Source organism: Myxocyprinus asiaticus, chromosome 24 (assembly GCF_019703515.2).
Source record: "Myxocyprinus asiaticus isolate MX2 ecotype Aquarium Trade chromosome 24, UBuf_Myxa_2, whole genome shotgun sequence".
NCBI lineage: Eukaryota > Metazoa > Chordata > Actinopteri > Cypriniformes > Catostomidae > Myxocyprinus > Myxocyprinus asiaticus.
The window spans coordinates 4,266,321-4,289,606 of NC_059367.1; the positions used below are offsets into that span (position 1 = coordinate 4,266,321).

Below are 23,286 nucleotides of genomic sequence, written 5' to 3' on the forward strand. Positions count from 1 at the left end.
AGATGTGAGTGATAAAAATATTAATTTTAAGTCCTTTCGTACTATCAATCATCACTTTTACTTTGTTTTTTGCAATTCACATTCTTCATGCATATCGCCACCTACTGGGCAGGGAGGAGAATTTATAGTAAAAAAGGCCTTTAATATTGATCTGTTTCTCACCCACACCTATAATATCGCTTCTGAAGACATGGCTTAAACCACTGGAGTCGTATGGATTACTTTTATGCTGCCTTTATGTGCTTTTCTAAGCTTCAAAGTTTTGGACCCTGTTGACTTGCATTGTATGGACCTACAGAGCTGAGATATTCTTCTAAAAATCTTTATTTGTTTTCTGCAGAAGAAAGAAAGTCATACACATCTGGGATGGTATGAGGGTGAGTAAATGATGAGAGAATTTTCATTTTTGGTTGAACTAGCCCTTTAATGTAACCTTGATGCCACAAATGCTGTCGACTGAGCTTAACTTGAATTGAACCTACCAGGAATTTTCTTAGTATTTTATTATGTCGTCCTTTTGCTTTAATCACAGCATGCACTCGAGCTGGCAGGGACTCCACAATTTTGTGCAAAACCTTATGATTATGTTATCCAGCATGTTTTGAGAATGTTCCAACTTCCAAAGAGCATCTTGTGTGCTTCAATCTAAACACCATGTTGTTGAAACTCGACGTAAATCGCATTTAACATTATAATGAAATCAACAAGCGAAACACCTGTGGTCCAATGCAGCAAGTGTGGTGACAGTTCATGTAGGTCACACAGTCACAGTCTATTCAGGGGGTAAATACAGGTCATCGATTGCCTGCAGCCCCAGCAAAGAGTCAATGCTGGCCAAATGACTTACGGTAATAAGATAATGAGGAAGGTATTATTAGATAAGCAAAGAATAAAGGTAAAGGGTTGCTCAGACAAAGTCTCTTATCTTCTCAGAAACCCAGCTTACAGGTGACGTTTCAGATTCAACATTGGTATAAAAGACCAGAGTGTGTAATGCAGCAAAATCGGAGAGATTGCGTTCAGTCTGCACCTCTTGGTCTGATCTCTGTGCTGTGAAATTAAAAATCAATGATGTTGGCATCACGGACACTTCTTGCCAAGCAGACTGCAGCTGTGCTTGCACGCCAGTCTGCCTGCCTGGTGCACCATGGGGGAGACTGGGGGAACTGGGGCAACACCAACATCGCCGTGGTAAGAATGTTGAGATGCAGGCAGATAGAATACACATACATGCAAAAACAAACAGGCACTGCTGTATGTTGAAATGAAACTGCAATAAAAATGACACATTTCTGTTCAAAAGAAAGCCAAACCCTAGATGGGAAGTCTTTGGTTCAGTCTTGTCTTGTGGATCTTGTTTGAAATGATATAGTTCCCTGTTCATGGTTTGGTGTCTGCTTTTAAAGGTTTTTTCAGGCTGTGGTTGGTGGGATGGAACTGATGTCCATGAGGCTGCATAGTAAGTATGAAGCATAACTATCCAAGGAACTAGATTGTACACAGATATTTCCAGTACCGTGCCATCAGTATAAACCATTAGCATCTCAATGGCTGAATTCTATTATATAATTCTGCAATGTACTTTCGGTAAGTAAGCGATCATATCACACTAAAATCAAGCATTTGTTTACATCTTGTGGCTATACTTTTGAAACAGTGAGTACTTTTACATTTACAGACTGGCCCCATTCACTTCCATTGTAAGTGCCAATGGGAAGACATTAAGACAAGTCGAAATTCTATTTTGTGATAATCAGCATTATGCCACAAATGCTGTCGATTGAACTTAACTTGTACTGCACCCGGAATATTCCTTTAAGCATCGTTGAGGAAGCTACTTTGAAACTGTAGATTTCCAACAAACTACAAGCTACATTTAAAATACAGTCAAGCTACTCTTTGAAAAAGTAGTTGGCTACACTACAAGCTACTAAAGAAAAAAGTAGCTAATTACATCGAGGCAAGAAGTTCTATATTTCTTTCTCATTTATATATTTATTTTGGGTGACATTACACAATTAGGGTGATAACATTCAAACTGAACACTTACATTTATACTAAATATAAACTAACAGAAGTACAAAACACCCTTTTTATATTACATAGTTCATTACATTATATAGTCAAAATATAGTGATACACAGCAGCAAGGGTGTAGATTTGGCTTAAACATTTGGGGGGGTTGTTGCAGCGTGAAGCATTTACATGTTTCCATTGATCATGGTATAACTATATGTTTTAGTTAGTTAGTAAGTCACTCCCAAACACTGATGTTAAGGATGTTTTTAATAAGTTGCCTCTTTTTAAAGCACCATGTACCATCTGAGCCGTAATGGAGCCCGTTTTCAGATCTTTGCCCCAAACCAGCAGCAGATGCATGTGATGGATCATATGAAGATGCAGCCCTCAACTAGTGACAACAGGTGAACATCATTCTCTTTAGTGTTTTGTCGTGAGAACAAAAAAAAAGTACCTTAGTACAAGCATGTGTTTTTGGATATAGTGCCATGACAATACCTGTTTGTGGACATGTACCATCACCAGGTCAATACCACGGTATTCTTTGAAGTACCTTATAGTACCATGTAAATACCACAGTTCAGTAATATGGCAATCCTCAGTACTCACTTATCTCACAAGTTTCTACCATGATAATACCAGGTTTTAGACATGCATCAGGGCAAAACCATAGTATTCTTTGAAGTAATTTGGAGTAACATGTAAAAACTATGGTACATGAATAAGGTAATTATTCAATACCATTGCATGCATCAAAGTACCATGACATTACCATCTGATACCATCACTGCACCATGGTATCATCACAGTACTTTTTTGTAAGAGAACTTGTATTGTATCCGAATTTCAGAACTGTTTTGAAATTTTCAGATTGTTTCAAAAAAGCTTCTTCCCTGATTGCATTGCAGAAACATGATGATTGAGTCTGCGCGATTCAGCCACGGTCAGGGCATGATGCAAATGAACGATCTGTCCAAACTGGATGTCAACACCTTCGATGCCATCATCTTTCCTGGAGGCCACGGAATAGTCAAGAACCTGTAAGAGAGAGTCTGTGTTTTTGTTGATGGATAGGGTCTGTGCTATTGCAATTATTAGTGTTCTTGAAAAGATTTGTTGATGCAAATTTATCTCAGAAAAAAGCACGTACAAGACGTATCAAAGTCATTATTATGAGTCCATCGGCACGTCCTTTATCTTTGATGACCCCTAGATTAAGAGTGGACTGGCTATCTCACTATGTTTATCACCCCAGATCTATTGCTATTCCTGGAGTGATAATCTTCTTATCATGTATCACTATCAGCAAACAAATAGTTAATCTAAGAGGAAATACAGGTAATGGACTAATCTAAGTCTGATCCCAATGTAGTTTCAGATAGCCCGGTAAAATGAGCCACTTCAACACAAAAACAGTAACCTTTAGGCTATATCTAGATTTGATGTGATATACTGAATTGAGAAAGTTCCTTCAATGTTTCAAGGCATGTTTGGTTGATTTGGGGTGATATTATTTGAATAAAAAGTTTTTCTGCAAGATATTTAAATCTGATGCATTGTATTGCTTCTTTATGAAGGTTCTTCTTTTACGCATATGCTATGGTTTAGTAAAATCTAACCCTCTATGAAACTAAGTTTTAGGGTCAGGATTGGATTTTTGTTGACATTTGCCTTTCATGAGCAGGTCCACCTTCAACAAAGATGGCAAGGACTGCAAGCTGAATAATGATGTGGAGAGAGTTCTGAAGGAATTTCATCGCGCTCGCAAGCCCATTGGGTATTTAACTTTAAAACGCTGATTTTTTTATTCATTTAGAATAAACAGGTTTGAAAATAAAAAATGATTTTTTTTAGGATATACCTAACACTAAGAAATTAATGTACATTTCTCAATGTTTTACTAGAATTGTTATGCTGCACTCAAAAAAAAAAAAAAAAAAACCTCTTTGCCTGAACTTGATTCAATTATGAACAGTGGTTCCACATGTTTAAAATGAGTTTTCATCAATTAAAATTTCCATGTAATTTCAACTTAAATACTTCAAGTAGAGGGAACCTAAGTGAATCAAGTAAACCCAACAAAATTTAACATGTCAGAATAACTCAATTGAAACACTTTTATTGACATGCTAGCTAGGACCGGAAATGTTAGCATGATAAACACATCCTGGTGGGAAGCACTACTACTATTCAACTTGGTCACTATGCTATAGTCTTCAGTGGATAAGCAATATGTAGAATACTCCAATTATATCCATCCTCAATTAGGCTCAAGCTCCACTCTTCACCATGATGGTAACCCCCAAATCTACAACGTAACATAAATTCTTCTAAATCTCAACATAACAAAACATTAAACATGAACAAGTCTCCCCCTTTATATTCATCTTGCACAAAGACCCATAAAATAACACTTAATTTTAACATTTAAAGGCCCAGATATACTTCATACGAAATCAAAGAACAAACGGGTATGATGTCATTTAGAACTAAATCTGGCCAAAAAGAAAGTGTTTTTGCGTTCGTTTCAGTGGTTTGGAACAGCTCATCTGGGCGAACTTTTAGGAAAACTTCTAACCGGCTGCTAAACACCTTCTTACTGTCATTGGTCCACGTCATTTGTAGGTATGACCAGAAGCTCCACGTACTACTGTGTTTACGTTTTTCAGTCCGTATACAACATGAACACACCTGCGTGTAAGACCATGTCATGCGATTTTTTTGTTTGTTTAATTAGTCTACAAAAGGAATACTCTCAAGTGCCCATTCACTCATGTGACATCTGCAGTGAAAGCCATTCACACATCTGCCCAAAGTTAGATGTGCCTCCATCATTCTTTGGTCTTTATTTAGCCCATTATTACTCTTTTATACACCCATATTTGCAGTTGTATCAGTGTCATCATAAATGACAATAATAGAGTGTAACTGGTGAATTCAGTATCTAAACAAGACAAATTAAACATTTTCTACAGCATATATAATACTTTAAATCACCATCGAGTGGTTAAAAAAAGCACATTTTACTGACCTCGTTTATACTCATAGAATGAGGCATAGAGTAATTGACAACACCTTTTAATGTCACATTAGTTTAGGTTTTACATGTAGCATCCTCATATTTAATTGCTCCTCTAAACGCCTCCCACAGCGGTGTGGCGGGTGTCTGAATGTTCGGGAACAGTATACTATTGCTCGGCTGTTTAGAACTTCTTTTTACCCCTGAACGAAAAATGCAGAAATTGTTCTCCGGAAGTATATCGGGGCCTTTACCCTCCCTGTCGAGTCCTATGCAAAGCATGCTTGGAACTAGAAATACTCTGCCTAGTTTCAGTTAACCAAACAAACAAATATTTATGTTGTCCCAATGCACATGGATTAAGTAAAGCTGAAAAGACACTTTTTTAGTTTAATCAACGTATTACTTTTTTTTCGAGTAATATGAACATGGGAGGATTGAGTAAAACTGACATTAGTGAAAGTACATTTTTTGAGTTTGGTAATACTTTGTCATTTAACTTTATGTTTATTTTTTTTAATCCCCTTTTCTCCCAATTTGGAATGCCCAGTTCCCACTACTTAGTAGGTCCTCGTGGTGGCGCGGTTACTCACCTCAATCCGGGTGATGGAGGACAAGTCCCAGTTGCCTCCGCTTCTGAGACCGTCAATCCGCACATCTTATCACATGACTCGTTGTGCATGACTCCGCGGAGACTCACAGCATGTGGAGGCTCATGCTACTCTCCGCGATTCACACACAACTTACCACGCGCCCCATTGAGAGTAAGAACCACTAATCACGACCACGAGGAGGTTACCCCATGTGACTCTACCCTCCCTAGCAACCGGGCCAATTTGGTTGCTTAGGAGACCTGGCTGGAGTCACCCAGCACACCCTTGATTCGAACTCATGACTCCAAGGGTGGTAGTCAGCGTCAATACTCGCTGAGCTAACCAGGCCCTAATATTACTTTTTTTAAATTAAATTTCAACAATTTTAAATACAGTAGAAGTATTTTTACTAGAAGGCTTTTCACACTGCGCTTAACCCTGGTTTATAGTCTTTTAGCCCCAGGTAAAGAAAAGTTTCACACTTGAATTTTGAAAGGGGGTTAGCACCCTTGATTATGTGTAACAATGCAGTGTTACAATGTTAGAAAAAGTTGTTTAGCTACAAACAACCAATTATATAACGCCTCAGTGCTTTCCTCATTTAATATTAATGCGCTTTGTACAGCTGCAGAAACGTTCACTCGCTGTTTACGTTTTCCGTATGAGGGAAACCAGTAAAATGTCGAACAGTGATGGCAAACGAAATGTGTTTTCGTAGTTTGTATCGGAAGACCAAAACCAAATTTATTTGTTATTTGAGCTAATTTGCTTGGTGACATTTCAACAGATACAGGGTTTCATTGTTAAGCAGTAATTTTATTCATCCAATCATTGTTAGCAACTTCATAAATATGCAAGTGAGAATGTTAACCCAGGATTTACAAATGTACTGTGTGAAACCTCGAAACCTGGAGTGTGAAAAGCCCTTAGTAGTCACAGAGTTTTGGACCCCAGTGTATATATTACCTGAATGCATTTTAATATATTTTCCCTGGTTTCTTTGGCTCAGTCTGTCCAGCATGGCTCCTCTCTTGGCCTGTCGAGTGCTGCCCAGCCTGGAAGTCACAATGGGATACGAACGTGACGAGAGCAGCCGCTGGGGCCGCTGGCCCAACACCAACATGGTGCAGGCGGTCAAAAGCATGGGGGCCCGCCACAACACACGCGAACCTTATATATCCTTTAATCGAGAGAGAGAGAGAGAGACAGACAGTAAATAAAGGAATTGTGATTATAAATAATTAAAGCACTTTGATTGAAAAATATGTCATAATTTACTTACCCTCAGGAAGACTCAGCTTCTTATCTGTGTAGGGTTCTTGAATTGCTATGTGGTTCTTCAGATAAGTATATCGGTTTCATGTTTCTTTAAAGTTTCAGTATATAGATGTTTTCTGAAGACTTCGAGGCAAAACATTTTTGTGGAACTTAAAAAAGGTTCTCCAATGGCATCAGGCTGTAAATACATTTGATTGTAATTAAGACCTCTTACTGCATCTCTCCAAGAATATATCAATTTAATGATGTAGATAATAAGAAAACTAAAGTCTCAACATCTCCCTTAACTACGTCCATCACGAGGCGTATGTGGACGAGAAGAACAAGGTGATCAGCACTCCAACCTTCATGTGGGAGACTGACTACCACTACCACTACATCTTTGACGGCATTGGGAACATGGTGAAGCACGTAATGCGTATGACTGCCAAGTGAGTCTCGTGAGTGGCGAGACAGAAGGCTTTCACACTTAACTGTTGGTTGACCCGAACCTGCTATTATGTGGGCATACAGAGAGTAAATAAAGAAAAGCATGCAATGCAACTTGTGTGTTGTGATAATGTAGCATGTATTTTGAAGCATAAATGTTATTAACTTGTGAATTTTGTCACTGTATGCTGTGAAGATGTGGAATATATTTTCCTCCTTAACTGGACAGTGAAAAACACAGATTTTGTCCAAAAACCTACAATTATCTATTCAAATTCAATTTTAAGTTGTAAGCAATTTCAATAATTTTTTTTTTTTAAATTTTCCTGTGGTGTGACTTTCATCATCATGAATTGTGAAATTCATAAATGAATCAAAATGAACAATATGGATAGAAATACAATTTCAATATACTGGCATTATCTAAATGGGGTCTATTTTCATGAATTTATATAATAACGACATTTTTTAATTTTTAACACTAGTTATTGAGTCCTGTGGAGTTTTTAAATAGGCAAACGCTTTAAATCAACCAATAATTGAACTTTTGTTAAATAACTTTTGTTATAACTGAGATTTCAAGTAGTAAAAAAATTGGTTACAAAACACACAAATATATTTTATTTTTAAAAATATATACATTTTAACCTAAAATCTACATTTTGAACTAAAGTTCACCTTTGCATATACGTATAGTTACTGGAAAAGTTAATGACTGATTGACGGTTTCATTTACTGAGGAGTTTTAGGAATACCGGAAAGAACCATTTCATTACGTACCGTCGTAACGTTTCTGTGGAACGCTTTATTTTAGTCATACAAAAATGAGTGACAACACTTATAAAAACCAAATACAAGAACAAATAAAAAACTTTTTACAAAACTTTAAAATCACCTCTCAAAAATCTTTGAATGTATTACAAAAATGTACAGCAGCATCTTAAATATAAGATAGATAAATGTTTTCTTAAAACATTCATGAACAGTTGTACACAATCTGAAAAAGAATCTAATTTGTTTTTTGACAAAATATTTACAACAATAAAAACACATTGACACAGAGTAACAAAACTTCAACAGAAACATGACTATTCACAGTTGATCGTTCATACAGTTCAAACTGGTCAAGATTCACGTGGAAACACTGTCAGACGTCACACTTTTTGTTTTAGCCATGTTACATAAAGATATTCTTTGTAAAAAAAAAAGTAAAACAAGTTTAAAACATTTAGAGAGCTGGCTGCAAAATGTACGGTTTTGTTTGGGAGAGTTTATCACATTAAGTATTAAAACGAGTCATTTGTGAGGAGTGTTTGGTTCACGGTTGGCTTCTCAGCTCAATGTTGCCACTGATTTTTTTGCTTTAAATCATAACAGAATTTGGGATTCATGATGAGACAATTCATGATGAACAGTACTCAAATATGAACACTGTAAACATACTTAACAGTTAAATTATATCGATATATAAATTTACTCATGTACATGTAAAATATAACAACATAAAACATTTCAGCGTTTGAAATATAATCTGTTTTCTTGGCTGCAGTGTCTGATTGTCAAAAGCAGACTTTTGCTATGCTATTGTTTTGATTTGGTTTATGTTGATTAGAAATTAAAAACAACCTTTGGATGTAGTTATTTTTCCAGACTCCCTGTTACCTAAAATTAACACCAAAATTACAAAAACTGTGTCAAAACAGTCATACTTCGAATTTAGTTTATTTCTTTTCTGGAAGACTGTCCTCACACATTCATTGCTTTCAGTCTGGAAAGATAGAAGTGCAGTCTGTGATTGCTGACAACAGATAAATACATACATAACTACATGTACAAAAACAACATTCCTTATACATTTTTCAAGTTTACAAAAACCAGTAGGAACTTAATGCACCTTTACAACTTCATCACAAAGTTCTTCACTCAGCTCTGAAATTACATCAAGGTTGGTCAAGGCTGCAAGTCTGGATCCTTTGCTTTCTCAGGATTTGTCAGGTTTGCACTTAGAAATTCATCTTCTTCCTTGGAATGCTCTGAAAGTATTAACAGAAAAACTTAATTAGTTGTCCATTAGAGCAAACTCAAATATAACCACATTATTTATTGTCAGTGAATTTAACATTGGCACAAGAGGGGCATTTCTCAATAATTTAACAGTAACACAAAAATTCCAGTTGAGGCAATGTGAGTAAACCATTTTAAGTTAGGCAAAAAATACAAAAAACAAAACAAAAAATTGTGTCATGTGCTGTTGAGCCTACAAATGATACTGCAGGAAAAACTTAAAAACAAGCCAGGAAAGACTTTAACAGTTAGATATAGGTCATAGGTCAAAAGGGTTGAAGGGAGGTAACGGACCAGGGTAAGGCTCTCAGAGCAGTGCAGAGCTGGAATCAGAGTCTGGATCAGGTGGGATGCGGAGGTCTCGGGAGCAGGATTCCATGGCTCTGCGGTACTCATAGAACTCCTGTCGCAGAGCACTGAAGCGGGCATCACTGAGGGAACGGTTGTACCGGCGCTTAGGAGGCTGGAATATTGGGGGAGGACTGATGGAGTACAGGCCTGAGAGGAGAGGGACGGAAGGAGGAGGAAGGGAGGAGAGGAGGAAGATAGGGAAAAGAGCAGAAGAAGAGGGGTCCACAAATGGAAAAGTTCAAGGGAAACTTTAATTGCCATTCTATTCAGCATCGGGAATGAACAGACACAGTCAAAGAGCTGAAGGACTGAGTTCTTACATTTACTCTGGAAGTCCCGGAGGCCAGCGGTGGAGCGGGGGCGATCATGCCTGAACTCCCTTCCTCGCCCAACACCTGCTTGGGGCCGCTCCATCTTCATGGCCTCCAGGATGTCATGATCCACAGAGTATTCTGCAGCATCCCATTCATAACTTTCATCTACTAAGGTATTTCTTCTACATGCACACACACACACACACACACACACACACACACACACACACACATATATATACAACACTAAACAGTGAGACATGTTGAAAATGACAATCATATAAACAAAGTTTGTAATGGAATAAGAAACTATTCTAGTCCATCTGTGCTGAGGTCTTGAGTTTGTATATCAACTTCACCTTTTTGACCTCTTCTCTTGAAGGTCTTGGTCTGCCCTGTACCTGTCGCTCTCCTCTGTGGTCTCTGGCGAGCTGAGTAGGGTTGGGGTGATGGAGAGAGACTGCCGTAGGTGTCCATATGGCCCCACACTACCCCTTCCACTGCTCTGGCTGGCATAACTGGCTCTGCCCCCATCTCCTCTGATATCCCTGACTTCTGCCTCTTTACAACCCTTAACTGCGCCCGCCCCCTTGTCCACCTCTTTCGAAAAGTCCCGCTCTCGTAGAGGAAAGGCTGTATGATATGGTGAAGGCCAGCTGTAACCCCTGGGGAGGAACGGCCTTTGCGGATCCCTTCTGGGTTCTGCAGGATGCAGAAAGTCCCCCCTGGCCACTATTCTGGTTGGGCCAAAAGGTCGAGAAGGGTCTTGTGGGACATACTTATGCTGAACTGACCTGAGTGTATCCTGATAGGACAGAGGCCACCTAGAGGAGTCTGGGAAGATGGATGCCTGTTGACGTGGATCTGACTCCTGTCTACAAGGAAGAGATGATTCCATCCGTCTTGATGGCTCTGGGACTGGGGGGCCAGGTGTATGGTAGTAGGAACTCAAGGGATGTCTGTGAATGTGGCAGCGTTTCTCTAGACTATAGCTGGTAGGTGGTTGAAAGGGCACTGACCCTCGCCATGATGGGCCTGACATGGGATGGTAACGTGCAGGGGTACGACCCAAGCTATATGATTTGACCCTTATATCTGGATGGGGAAACTCGTCTCTGTAACAGGTCTCAGAGATATAAGTTTTTGGACTTTCATGATGTTCCCATCTCTGAGAACCTAAACTAATAGATTTCTTAAGTAAAGGACGAGGCTGCCCAACTCCAGAGAGCATCCTACAGGGACCAATGCTAACTGATTTCTTCATGAAAGGCATGGGGGCTTGATAGATCCGTGAGGATATCTTTTTTGTCCTTTCACCCTGAGTTTGATGTCTTTGAGATTGTTGAGATGTAGAGTCTTGAATCTTTTCAGCATGGTTATGACTTTTGGAAACTATTGTTGCAACGCTTTTAGCTGTGTTTACTAATGTCTGTGCTGGACTACACAGAGTATATTCTTGTTTTTGAGACCCTGGACTCCTCTGAAAAAGCAAAGGCTCAGAACTCTGTTCCTTTTCTTTATGTGCTGAGAAACGTTTATTGCTGGTGTCTGATGGGCCTGATTTAACACATGTATCTCTTGTTTCTAATTGTGAGCAGGGTCCAAAATGTGGAATACCTTTAGGATTCTGATGTACTACAGGAACGACTGGGGTGCCCCCACTGTGACAAGCCTTTGCCTCAGTGTGGTCCTGACCATGTTTTTCCCAACTTTTGGGTACAACGTCAGGCTCAACTCTTAAAAGTGTCCCAGTATCTAACTCAGCACTGGGCAAAACAGATTCTGAAGGCTCAGTCACTTCTACAGGATCATCTACACTCATCTCAATAAAACCCGGAAGACTCAAGTATTCCAAGATGGTGCTGGTCAGCAGTGGGGACATCCTGGCTGGTTGAGGAGCAAACTTGACTTTCATTGATTCAGACATTCTGGAGAAATTTGACTGATCACTCTCAGCCTCATTTTCAAACAAGGTCAAGGGGGATACACAACTAGGGCTGTCACTGAAGACACATTTGTCACTCTTTCGGGATCGAGCCCTGATACCCTCTTTCTCTTGCTCATTGTATGACAGTATGGAGCTGGGCTCTTCACTTACTATCCCATTGTCCTTTGTGCCTGCTTTCTGATGATCATAGGGCAATGTAGAGTAGCCTGAGGGACTATGGCTCAGACTGACTCTGCGATTCACCCTTACCTCCTTTGTGTCTGTAACACTTTGAGTGCTGGGATTAAGGTGATATGGGCTAGAACTGGTGTCTCTATCTCTTCCTGCCACTACTTGGTGCATCACAAGTGGTTGAGAACTAAAGGGAGCTGGAGATGTTGATCTAAAAGCTGGAGTCTCTGATTCCACTTTTCTCTCTTGCATCCAACCCTCTTCAACTAAAGTCCTATTGGGCGATTCCTTCTCATTTTTCTGGGGTATCTCCAGGAGTCTAGCCCGTACCCCACTCATGATGGTCCTACTGGGAGAAGGGCTGTCCCTGGTTGGAGACAGAAGTGAGAGAGAGGAGTTTTGTGTTGCTGGTGAACGTGAGACATTGGTGAACTCTGGTACCAATGAGTCATCTACTTTGGCAAGGTTTTGTTGACGTGTATGAGGGTACAGGGAATGGGGTGTGTTCCCTTCTGAGAGGCTCTGCACTGGCACCAGGCTGGTTGGGGATGTCACAGGGCTTATGTCCCACTGAATGTATGAGGAAGAAGAAGGGAGCAGTCTCTCCATAGGACTGCTTGTGTTGCTAAAATAACAGCCCCTCCTATAGTCTGATACATGCTGGGCTAGGCTGCTGGGTCGAGTTTTTTGCCGTAAATGGATGTCTTGAGGCTTCCAAACAGGGTCCTCAGACTCAACACTGGTCCACTTTCTTAAGGGGCTTGCAGACTTGGCGCGTCTTTGTTCTCGATCCTGTGCATGTGCTCTTCGGCTGGCCGAATATTGCTCAAGCTCCCTCTCTATTAGCTCACGTTCCTTCACCAGCCTCAGGCATTTGCTAAAGTTGTCCCTCTCTCGTTCACCATCCAGATGAGAAACCATAGTGCTGGGCTCTGTCAGCTGGCTGTCTCTATTTATGGATTGGTAACCTGCCTGATGAAGCAACCTCTCTCTCTCTATGTCTTCCCTATCACTGACACTCCGGAATTTCTTTAGCGAGTCTCTTGCCCTCTTTTCGCTGCTTATGGAATTAAAGCTGGCTCTCTCCAGCAAGGCATCAGAGCAGCCCTGCTCCTCATCTGAGTAGAAGCAACCATGACGGGAGAAGTTTCTGGCCATTGCCTTCACCCTGCCTGGAGAGTGAGGGGGTCTCTCTGGATCGGGATGGTGCACTGTCAATGCTGAGGGTGACTCTCTCTGTCCATCCCTCTCTAAATTTTCAGAATTGGATTTAGTGGACTCCTTAAAATACCTACTGTTACTCCCACCGCCTTTGCCTTTACCAAGGGATTGTGGGAATTCTTTTCTAAGATTCTTTGTGATGTGGGTTTGAGTGGAGTCTTCTAGAGAGGGTTGGATAATGAAGCGGCCATCAGGACCTCTGGATATGGACTCAATAGCAGATGTGGTTGATGGAGTGCCCCCAAAGTGGCTCTCAAACTGAGTATAGTGTGGTGGTGGAGAGGACGAGGAGAGAAGCTGCTTTCTCTGATCCTGGTACTCACTTCGGCTGCCCTTATCAAACGAGGATCGGTCTGAACGATCAGAAGAGGACGAGTTGGGGAAGAAGTTTAGGGGAGGGCAAAGCTTTAACTTCAGCACACTGTCGGGGCTGTCAGAAGGCGAGCGAGCTCTGTAGAGAGAAACAAATGAGAGAACAATAAGAGAGGAAGACTAACATGAATGAATGAATGAATGTTACATTTATATAGCGCTTTTCTGACACTACACTCAAATTACTTTACACAGTGAATGGGGACTCTCCTCAACCACCACCAGTGTGCAGTATCCACCTGGATGATGCGACGGCAGCCATAGTGCGCCAGTATGCTCACCACACACCAGCTATTGGTGGAGAGGAGAGAGTAGAGTTATAGAGCCAATTAATGGATGGGGATTATAAGGTGGCCATGACTGATGAGGGCCAATAGGGGAATTTGGCCAAATGTTTAAAAAATAAATGTATCATCCCTTCAGGCTGACATTACAAAAGACCTCACAAATGGTACAGTGACAAAGATGGAGGAGCATAGGAATGACACATGCATAGCAAAGATGGACACTTACTGCAGAGATGAACTCTTCTGGAAGGCAGAGGGAATATCTGAAATGGTGGGGAGGGTGCAAAGTTCATATCATGCCACAGAAAATTAATAAAAAGTAAGCTGAAAAAAACAAATGCAGCCTGAACAGAAATAGAGATGCCATGCACGTCAACACCACTTGATGGTTCAGAACAAATATGTCATGTCCATTCGGTATTAAATGTGTATACAATTATAGCCATATATAATGCATCAAAGACATAAGGATTGGATTGAATGAGGGGTGAAAACACTGGTCAGCTTACATAAACATTTGCTTAATTATCTTATAATACACAGTACAAGGTCTATGTACTGTATCTGAATGTTTATGCTCCTAAGGCTGGATTCACACATACTCCATGAGCATGGTGTGAGCAGGGCTTAAGCGAGGTGTGAGCAAGGTGTCGCATTCGGGCATTCACATCGGCCGCGGCTCTTTTCTAGGTTCCTACGGCAACGGCGGGCAGTCGGGTGCACTTGTTTATCAGTGTACTTGGTTGTGATTGGTTAATATATCAAAGCCCCTTTCTAGGCAAGTCAGTCCATTCTGCGGTCATCTTTGGAATGCACTCGGGCAGGCTGGGCAGCTATTTTCTTTGTAAACAAGCGGCATAAAATACAGCTCCTATCAACTTGAATGACTCCCGCTTGCAATGTGAAGGGTGTAACTGTTTATATGGGCGGCAAAACAAAAACACGCTGCTCCCGCCCCGCTCATGGAGGATATGTGAAACTGCCGTAATGACTCCAAGGACGTGAAAAAACTTCAAAAATTGTTCATAGCTGTGTTTCTTACAGTTAAAAAAAAATTCTGTCATTTTCAATATCATGGTAATAACAATTTCATTGCTTTTACCATCACGCCTCTTTATTCTGCGTTGTTCCCTTTTATGGCTCATTATGCAAGTGGCCACCAAAGAGAGTATGATGGCTACAAACAGGAAACACATGCCTCCAATCACGCCTGCCAACAGGGGTTCAGGGACGTTGGCCAGGAGGCTGGGAGGTGCTGGATAATTCTCCATACCTGAAGGCAAACCATTTCTGGTTACATTTTAATAATATAATAATAATCATCAACAGCAATCAAGATGTAATATCTTTAACTTTTTTAACAATCATATTAATATGAGTATACATTAATAAAATCAGCACAACAACGCACAGTTGAGATTTGTCAATTTAGAGTTAATATACAGACAGAATTCTGCTTTAGCCTCACCTTCAGTGGAGATGACGACTGATTCACTGGGCGCACTGACCAGTTTGTCTCTGCGAGACAGAAGACGCAGCTCATAGTTGGAGTCCTGTGGTAAATAATTGAAGGAAATTCAGGAGTCAAGTCAAACTATTGTAATGGCAAACATTATGGACATTTTTCCATTATTTTTCCATTTTCTTGATGTTTCACAAATGTTTTATACTTTTACCCGCACAAGTCCCTGAACTATCAGTTCTGTCGCATTGACAGCGATCGCTCTATATAGAGTGACCCATTCCCCCTTTTCCCGCCTCGCCTGAAGGACAAAGGCTGTGATTGGTGGAAACTCTTCTGGAGGTGGCAACCATTGCAGCAGTACACCCGCTGAGGTGCGATTGGCTGATAGTGAGGTTGGAGGGTAAAATGTTGCGATTGTGGTCACCACAGTAGGCACTTCAGTTGAAGGTGCTGCTAGGTAAAAACATACATTTTAGTCTGGGGTTCGGAATAATTAAGTTACCCCAGAATATATTGTTGCATCAAATAATGGAATATATTTAAAAGGAACAGGCAGTCTAAATCTTACCCTGTATAAGATATACAGTACTGTATGTCTATATGTGTAAAGCTAAAGAATGATATATGCATGTCATAAAGTGTGTGGTTTGTAACTGCTATATGTATATAAAAAAGGTGCTGACCAAGTGTCCTAATGGTGACGATCTCACTGAAAGGTCCAGAGCCCAGCTTGTTTTGGGAAAGAACACTGAACTGGTAACTAGTGGCTGCTTGCAGACCCGTCACCAGCAGGGAAGTTTTGGATGTTGGTACAGGGATTGATGCCCATTCATGTTTACCTCTCACAGTGGGTTTTACCCTGAGAGAGTCAGAAAGGTATAAATCACAATTTTATACAGGATCTTGCATACTGATACAATGAATGTACTATACAATTAATTCAATGCTACTGATGCAGTCAAGCTGAGGTGACCCACCAGACAGTGAATTTCTGTGTGTATCCCCCATCAAAGCCCGGCTCCCAGGACACATTGGCCTGATTCATCCCTGGATCCACACATACAGAGGTAACAGCATGAGGACTTGTGCCTAAAGGAGACAAAGACAACAACAGAGAAAAAAAAAAAAGAGACAGAAAGAGTCAGGTAAAGCATGCTGATATATTTAATATACCGTGGCCCCAAAATGAACAGTAACTGGACACTTAAGCCAGTGTTGTGCTGTGGAGTTCTAAAATCAGTAAGCAAAAGTCCCACCTCTGGGTTTTTTTTTATTTTTTAAGTCTAATGTACATTTATGTTCCATTTGATGTCTAGAAAGTTTCTGGGTTAAAGGTAGTGGTCGACCGATATGGGTATTTCAATGGCCGATGCTGATACCAATATCTAACCATATCATTCATTTACTGTTCCTCTCACCTAACACTAACACCATGGTTCCAATGCTGACAGTGGCCACACGGTTTGTGGCAAGACACTCCCACGCCCCCTGATGGTCTTTACTGAGAGGACGCAGGACCAGAGAGCCATTGGATAGGACTGTAAATGGAGAGCGAGGGGCGGGACCGACCTAAAGCAGATGATAAAAAAAACAACTTGATTGCAGCAGAATAATTATACCATCTATTATTCATCGTTTTTATTATTTTAATTTGTTCCTTACAGATCACTTTACTTATCACATAATATTATTAGTAAAGATTTTGCAAAAAACAAAGTCATATATTTGTAAAACATGATCATTTTCCACCCTCATTCTGACCCTCTGTCAGAAATGCTCGGTTTTGGTGCCGCTTTTCCTTTACGACTTGACAGTAATGGCCACTTTTATGACTGGCTCTCTGCTCTTGAATGACTTGCTCTCTTTCCTTGCCATCTCACCGCTCACCGCTAATGTGCAGGCTTCAGAAGTGATAGGGTAAAGTAGGCATTGATGTGTTGTGGTGGTGGCGGTGAGATGCAAATGTCTACCACACTGTGGCATCACAATGTGGAGGAAGTAGAGAATGAGTCGTTTTGGCAGCTTGGTTTCAACAAATGCTCTTTTTGCAGTGAGGAGGAAGTTTTGAGTTCTGAAACTTAGAGTACGTTTTTATAATACAATGACCTCTTTGTCATTATTTGTATCTTTTTGCTCAGTGTCTGTTAGTTTTAATGTCATCTACTGTATATGTTAGAGCACTCCTACTCCTTAGACCAAATAAACTTTTAGCATCTATTCGCACTTAGAATGTACAGTATTTCTCTTCCAGGAACAGCAATTTTAATGACTTCATCTTGCATAAATGGGTGTATACAGTTTTTTGTCCAACTGAACACTCTTTAGAATGACAAAGTTGGGCTGTAATGTAATCTGAAGGCTATTTAAAAAAAAACATGACACATCCTTTAATATGTCCAACAGCAACTTCCTGTTTCAATAGGAAACACACTAAAGATGATTACTTTCATTAAACCATTACATCGGGTCTTTTAGGGATTCAGCATGTGCCAGTTTATGGGAGGTCTATGGGGAAGGCTTACCTTTGTCCATGTGATGTTAGGGGCGGGGTCTCCCTGAGATTGACAGGGTATCACCAGCTCCCTGCCCACTTCCTGTAGATACTCGGCACGGGGTGAGACGCGGAACGAGGGTGGGTCCTGTTGACACCAGTGAATTGTAAATAAGAGAACTTGTGGAAGCACTTACAAATTGGTTGGTCATAAATTATGCATTGCAGTTTTTATGGTGACAATTGTGGGTAAATGGAAACTATACGCTCATGTCTCCAAGAATTTGCTTTTCTAGACATATGCTGTTTACCTTCAAGATAACTTTGGTTGGATCTGATTGACCCATGGTCCCGTAACTGTTATAGGCTGTACACGTGTACATGCCCACAGCATCATCATTGGCTGTGGTTATAAACACAGAGCCCTCTGAGTTGACCATCCATCCTGGATACTGACCAATCAAGATGAAGAAATTAATTAATGTCAAAGTAGACATGACAATCAATAATGATACTAAGTTTAAAGGTATAAATAAAATAAATAATTCTATTTTGTATGAAGAATGTGATTTTTTTTTTTTGTTACATGTCATAATTTTCATTCAAATTAAGCACATTTCTCCCCAAAATCGTATTACCATGATGTGTCCAGGACTTGTAAATCCTATTATTCTCAATGTTAAATTAATGGTAATATATAATTTCTTATATCTTTTTTTTTTTTGTTGTTGGGTGAAAATGATCTGGACACATGCAAACATCCACCCAAACATTCACAATGTACCTGCTCCAGGTCCAAGGAGGCTCCATCTTTGGTCCAGTTAACATACAGCATTGGTGGCTCAGCTTGAACTGGGCATATGATGGTTCCCCTCATACCTGCAGGCAGATAAGTCTCACGGGGCATCCGGACCACTCGTGCAGGATCTTTATGAGAGAATCAAGATTTGGCCGTTTCATCCTATAATTAATCTAGAACTAACAAATGTTCTCTTCCTTTAACACACACGCGCGCATGCACATCACTCACGTTTAACTTTGAGGTAGGCAGACGCAGAGGGTGGAGTCATTAGACCATTGGTGGGTATGCAAGTATAATTTCCAGAATCTTCAGGGATAACACCTGATATGAGGAGCGTCCCATCCACCAAGATTTTCACCCGCGATTTCAGAGTCCTATAAATGCAAACACACATCCAATTGAGGAACAAACAGAAATTACATTTTATAAAAGATTTATGACCTTTATTGACATTATAGACATTATGACCTCTGTGTTATACTATTTATCATACTTACGCCAATGTGCCAAAATATTATGACCACCTGCCTAATATGCTGTTGGTCCTCTGCGTGTCACCAAAACAGCGCCGACCCGCCGAGGCATGGACTCTACAAGACCCCTGAAGGTGTGCTGTGGTATCTGGCACCAAGACATTAGCAGCAGATCCTTCAAGTCCAGTAAGTTGCGAGGTGGAGCCGCCGTTGATCGGACTTGTTGGTCCAGCACATCCCACAGATGCTCAATTTGGAGGCCAGGGCAACACCTTCAACTCTTCATCATATTCCTCAAACCATTCCCGAACCATGTGTGCAGTGTGGCAGGGTGCATTATCCTGCTAAAAGAGGCCACTGGCATCAGGCACGTGTCAAATTGACGTCCACATGAATGGCCGGACCCAGGTTTTCCCAGCAAAACATTGCCAAGAACATCACACTCCCTCCACCGGCTTCTCACAGTGCATCATGGTGTCATCACTTCCCCAGGTAAACGGCTCACACGTACACGGCCGTCCACGTGATGTAAAAGAAAACGGGACTCATCGGACCAGGGGCCGGATTCACGAAAATGTTCTTAAGAAAAAAATTAAGAAAGTTCTTAGGATAAATTATAAGAAGTTCGTAAGAATGTCCCTAAGTGCAATTATTAAAGAATTCTTAAGAAGTTCTCAAATATTTTCTTAAGAAAATATTAAATTTTTTCTTAATTATAAAAAGACAGGCTTTGACACTGTCTGATCAGCCTGCTGAAGTTGCCTTGTCTAATAGCCTACAACAAATTCAATACTTCAACACTGGTAAATTGTAATGATAAATTTATCTATTAACCTTTTTTTTAAGTAGCAAGCACCTCGTGATAACATTTTTTTTAATGTAAAGTGCATGAGACGACACTACCCGTCATAGGAGAATCTACTTGCTGCTAACCATTTGATAACTTTAATTTGACATGGAAGAAAAGAAAAGAAACAAAAACTTCAGTAGGCAAGAGCTGGATGTTCTTGTTGAAGAAATTATTGCAAGGAGAAAGTTCTCCTTAGGAAGTTTGATAATATCACGTCGGAATGTATGAGGCGGGTAAATGGGAAAAGGTGGCGGAGGCTGTCTCCGCTGTGCCCAACTCTGATAGGGATGTGGATGGGGGGTGAAAAAGAAAGTCTCAGCTTTCTAATGTTATAATTATTATGTTTCTATGAACTCTAAATATCGTGGAGAGCGATATATGTAGCACATCCGTTTGAATTAGCATGATTGATCACCACATTAAGGAGCTTAAAAACAACATTTATTGTTTGAATTTGGTGATAACATTTACATGGTTTATAAGCTGAAAATAAAAATATAACTAAACACAAAACAGTCAAAAACGTTTTTTTTTTGGTCTAAAATAACATTTCTACATAGACAGCCCACTGCGACTTCAGACTCAACATGAAAAACCCAGTTAATTCATTAAACATCTTACCTTTTAGAATTTAAAGGTAACTGTGAGGTTATCCTAACTTTAAGATGTTGTTTACGATGATATTTAAGAATCTGAATGCTTCTTACGTTTTTTCTTAAGTTACAAATTAAGAAAAAAATGGTAGTTAAGAAGAAATTTCTTCTTGAGAACGTTTCGTGAATCCGGCCCCTGGCGACCTCCTTCCACTGCTCCATGGTCCAATTCCAACACTCGCGTGCCCATTTTAGGCCCTTTCAATGATGGACAGTGGTCTTCATGGGCACGCTGACCAGTCTGCGGCTATGCAGCCCCATACGCAGCATGGTGCGATGCACTGTGTGTTGTGACACATTCCTCCCGTAACCATCATTAAAGTTTTCTGTGACTTGTGCCACAGTAGACCTTCTGTCGGTTCGGACCAGATGGGATAGCCTTTGTTGCCCTCGGGTATTCGATGAGCCTTGGGCGCCCAACACCCTGTTGCCGGTTTGTGGTTAATCCCTCCTCGGACCACTGTCAGTAGGTATTCACCACTGCTGACCAGGAGCACCCCACAAGCCTTGCCGTTTCAGAGATGCTCTGACACAGTCATGTGGCCATAACAATCTGGCCCTTGTCAAAGTCGCTCAGGTCTTTACTCCTGCCCATTTCTCCTGCATTCAACACATTGACTACGAGAACTGATTGTTCTTTACCATCTAATCTACCCAGACCTTGACATATGGCCTTGTTAGGAGATGATCAACGTTATTCGCTTCACATGGTCATGATGTTTTGGCTCATCAGTGTATATTTAGATATTATATATATACATATTTATTGATTTTAGTGTAGGCCATAACCCAACTAGACACTTTATTGACCATTTCTCTCTTTTTTCTCCATGCAGTTAATAGAATTAGCCTCTATTCAACAACAAACAAAAAGATAACTTTCACCATTATGAGTGACATAATGTACAGCATTCATAATCACAAAATAAACCAGAGGCCAGATTCAAGATACTTTTTAAAAAATACAATTCCTCTTAATTACTGTTTTCTTCTAATTACTTAAGAAAAAAAGTTAAGAATATTTTGCATTCCCAAAAAGACTTCTGAAATGTTACATTTTATAATAAATACATATTTTTTATGATACATTTTCCTGAACAGCATTGCTATAAGCTTCTTATAATTTATCCTAAGATCTTAATTTTTTTTCTTAAGAAGATTTTCGTGAATCCGGCCCCAGTTAAAGGTAATCGGGACCCGGCTACTTAAATAAATAAATGGTCATGAAATAGTGATTCGAGCTGAAATCATTTTCTTATATGAGAAGAAAATAAGTGAGGAGTTATACGAGAGACATTAAACTAGCACAGCTATTTAGGGAAATTATACAGTTTAGCGGTCATTATACAAAAATATCTGACAGAAGAATGCAGTGATTGACCATTCAGAATCAGGTTTTCCAGAGTGATGTGTACTAATGCTACACTATATATTAAATATGTTAGCACGGTTTTAATAGTAATTCACTTACTCGATGTGATGCACGTTTTGTCCTTGTTTCCACCACTCATATGTGAGGTTAGAAGGGTACGCCTCCGCTTGGCATTGCAGAACTGCATCCTGGGACATGTTCATGGTGGTGTCCTCGGGGGAAATGATGATAATTGGAGGACCTGTTTAAAAACCATGGAAGAAATTTGGAAGAATGTAAACAGCTTTGATGAGCATCCAAATTTGAGGAAGCTGTAAGGTCAGGGCTGAGATTTAGGATTAAGCAAATGTTCATGGTTCAAGCTAGCAACATGAATTGTGGGAAAACCCAGAATATGATAAGAATATGATAAATCAACTACCACAGTGCATTGTGCTGTGGCATTCCAACCAAAAGGGGGTAGTGTTTGCTCATTTCAGACTACAGTTTTACAAGAATAGTCACTTTAGGGTAAGTTCTTATGTTTTGTTCCATTCAAAAACAGATGTGGGATTTTCTTACTTCATACTATTCCAGCTTCTGACCATGTAGCATTCTGTTGTCCAATGCTCATAAGTTGATGTATAAGAAGCAAGCTGACAATGCCAGCATTTGCATTTCAGGTGTATGATTATCAACATAGAGGATCATTTACCATGTCTTAAAATCTTGTTTTAAAATGTTTTCTATATGGGTATTATTGTCATGTAATGTAGGAACTTTGACACATTAATGCCTTTTATTTTGTTTATAGTGAATTTTGATAATTTATTTTAATCATTTGTTACATTTCCAGTAATAAGCTACAGTTTCCAACAAGTAGCGTTGTGGCGTGACAATACCGTACATCACTGTTTTTAATGTCTCATTGTATTTTGCATGAGCAAGCTACAGTAATAAGCAAGATAATGTAATAATGGTACCTTCAAGACTTAAGAAACACGGCAGAAGCAAATTGTTATTGGTAATAATGAAAATAAAACTTGCCAGAAAATAAGACCCATTTAGCTGGTTTATGCAGTGACAAGCGTTTGCAACAAAACTACATTTCTGATCATTACATGTGGCCGCACTA

The 23,286-nt window shown here is 40.0% G+C and overlaps 2 protein-coding genes across 2 annotated transcripts in view; one reads left to right on the forward strand and one right to left on the reverse strand.

Annotated features, from left to right (window-relative positions):
• The first annotated feature begins 992 nt into the window (after positions 1-992).
• Positions 993-7,453, forward strand: gatd3l (glutamine amidotransferase class 1 domain containing 3, like). The gene is made up of 7 exons (XM_051654134.1): positions 993-1,191; positions 1,407-1,459; positions 2,310-2,423; positions 2,928-3,059; positions 3,704-3,796; positions 6,641-6,806; positions 7,210-7,453. The coding sequence occupies exons 1-7, from the start codon at positions 1,069-1,071 to the stop codon at positions 7,342-7,344; spliced, it is 816 nt and encodes a 271-aa protein (XP_051510094.1). The 5' UTR covers positions 993-1,068; the 3' UTR covers positions 7,345-7,453.
• Positions 7,454-7,595: 142 nt separating this feature from the next.
• The window catches only part of igsf9b (immunoglobulin superfamily, member 9b), a 76,638-nt gene continuing 60,947 nt past the window's right edge, over positions 7,596-23,286 (reverse strand). Inside the window, exons 7-22 of the mRNA XM_051654113.1 lie at positions 22,272-22,413; positions 19,053-19,198; positions 18,807-18,949; positions 18,334-18,474; positions 18,054-18,170; positions 16,950-17,100; positions 16,509-16,620; positions 16,215-16,390; positions 15,743-15,981; positions 15,535-15,619; positions 15,169-15,339; positions 14,293-14,329; positions 10,427-13,858; positions 10,074-10,249; positions 9,697-9,900; positions 7,596-9,371 (exon numbers count right to left, since the gene is read on the reverse strand). Coding sequence (XP_051510073.1) covers positions 9,710-9,900; positions 10,074-10,249; positions 10,427-13,858; positions 14,293-14,329; positions 15,169-15,339; positions 15,535-15,619; positions 15,743-15,981; positions 16,215-16,390; positions 16,509-16,620; positions 16,950-17,100; positions 18,054-18,170; positions 18,334-18,474; positions 18,807-18,949; positions 19,053-19,198; positions 22,272-22,413 — 5,459 coding nt within the window. The 3' untranslated portion in view covers positions 7,596-9,371; positions 9,697-9,709. The remainder of the gene's footprint in view (positions 9,372-9,696; positions 9,901-10,073; positions 10,250-10,426; positions 13,859-14,292; positions 14,330-15,168; positions 15,340-15,534; positions 15,620-15,742; positions 15,982-16,214; positions 16,391-16,508; positions 16,621-16,949; positions 17,101-18,053; positions 18,171-18,333; positions 18,475-18,806; positions 18,950-19,052; positions 19,199-22,271; positions 22,414-23,286) is intronic.

Bases quoted from the DNA above. Each gene is read 5' to 3' on its own strand.
- gatd3l (XM_051654134.1), top strand. From the start codon at position 1,069: ATGATGTTGGCATCACGGACACTTCTTGCCAAGCAGACTGCAGCTGTG. The intron at 1,192-1,406 runs GTAAGAATGTTG...CTGCTTTTAAAG, and splicing joins GCAACACCAACATCGCCGTG to GTTTTTTCAGGCTGTGGTTG. The intron at 6,807-7,209 runs ATATCCTTTAAT...TACGTCCATCAC, and splicing joins ACAACACACGCGAACCTTAT to GAGGCGTATGTGGACGAGAA.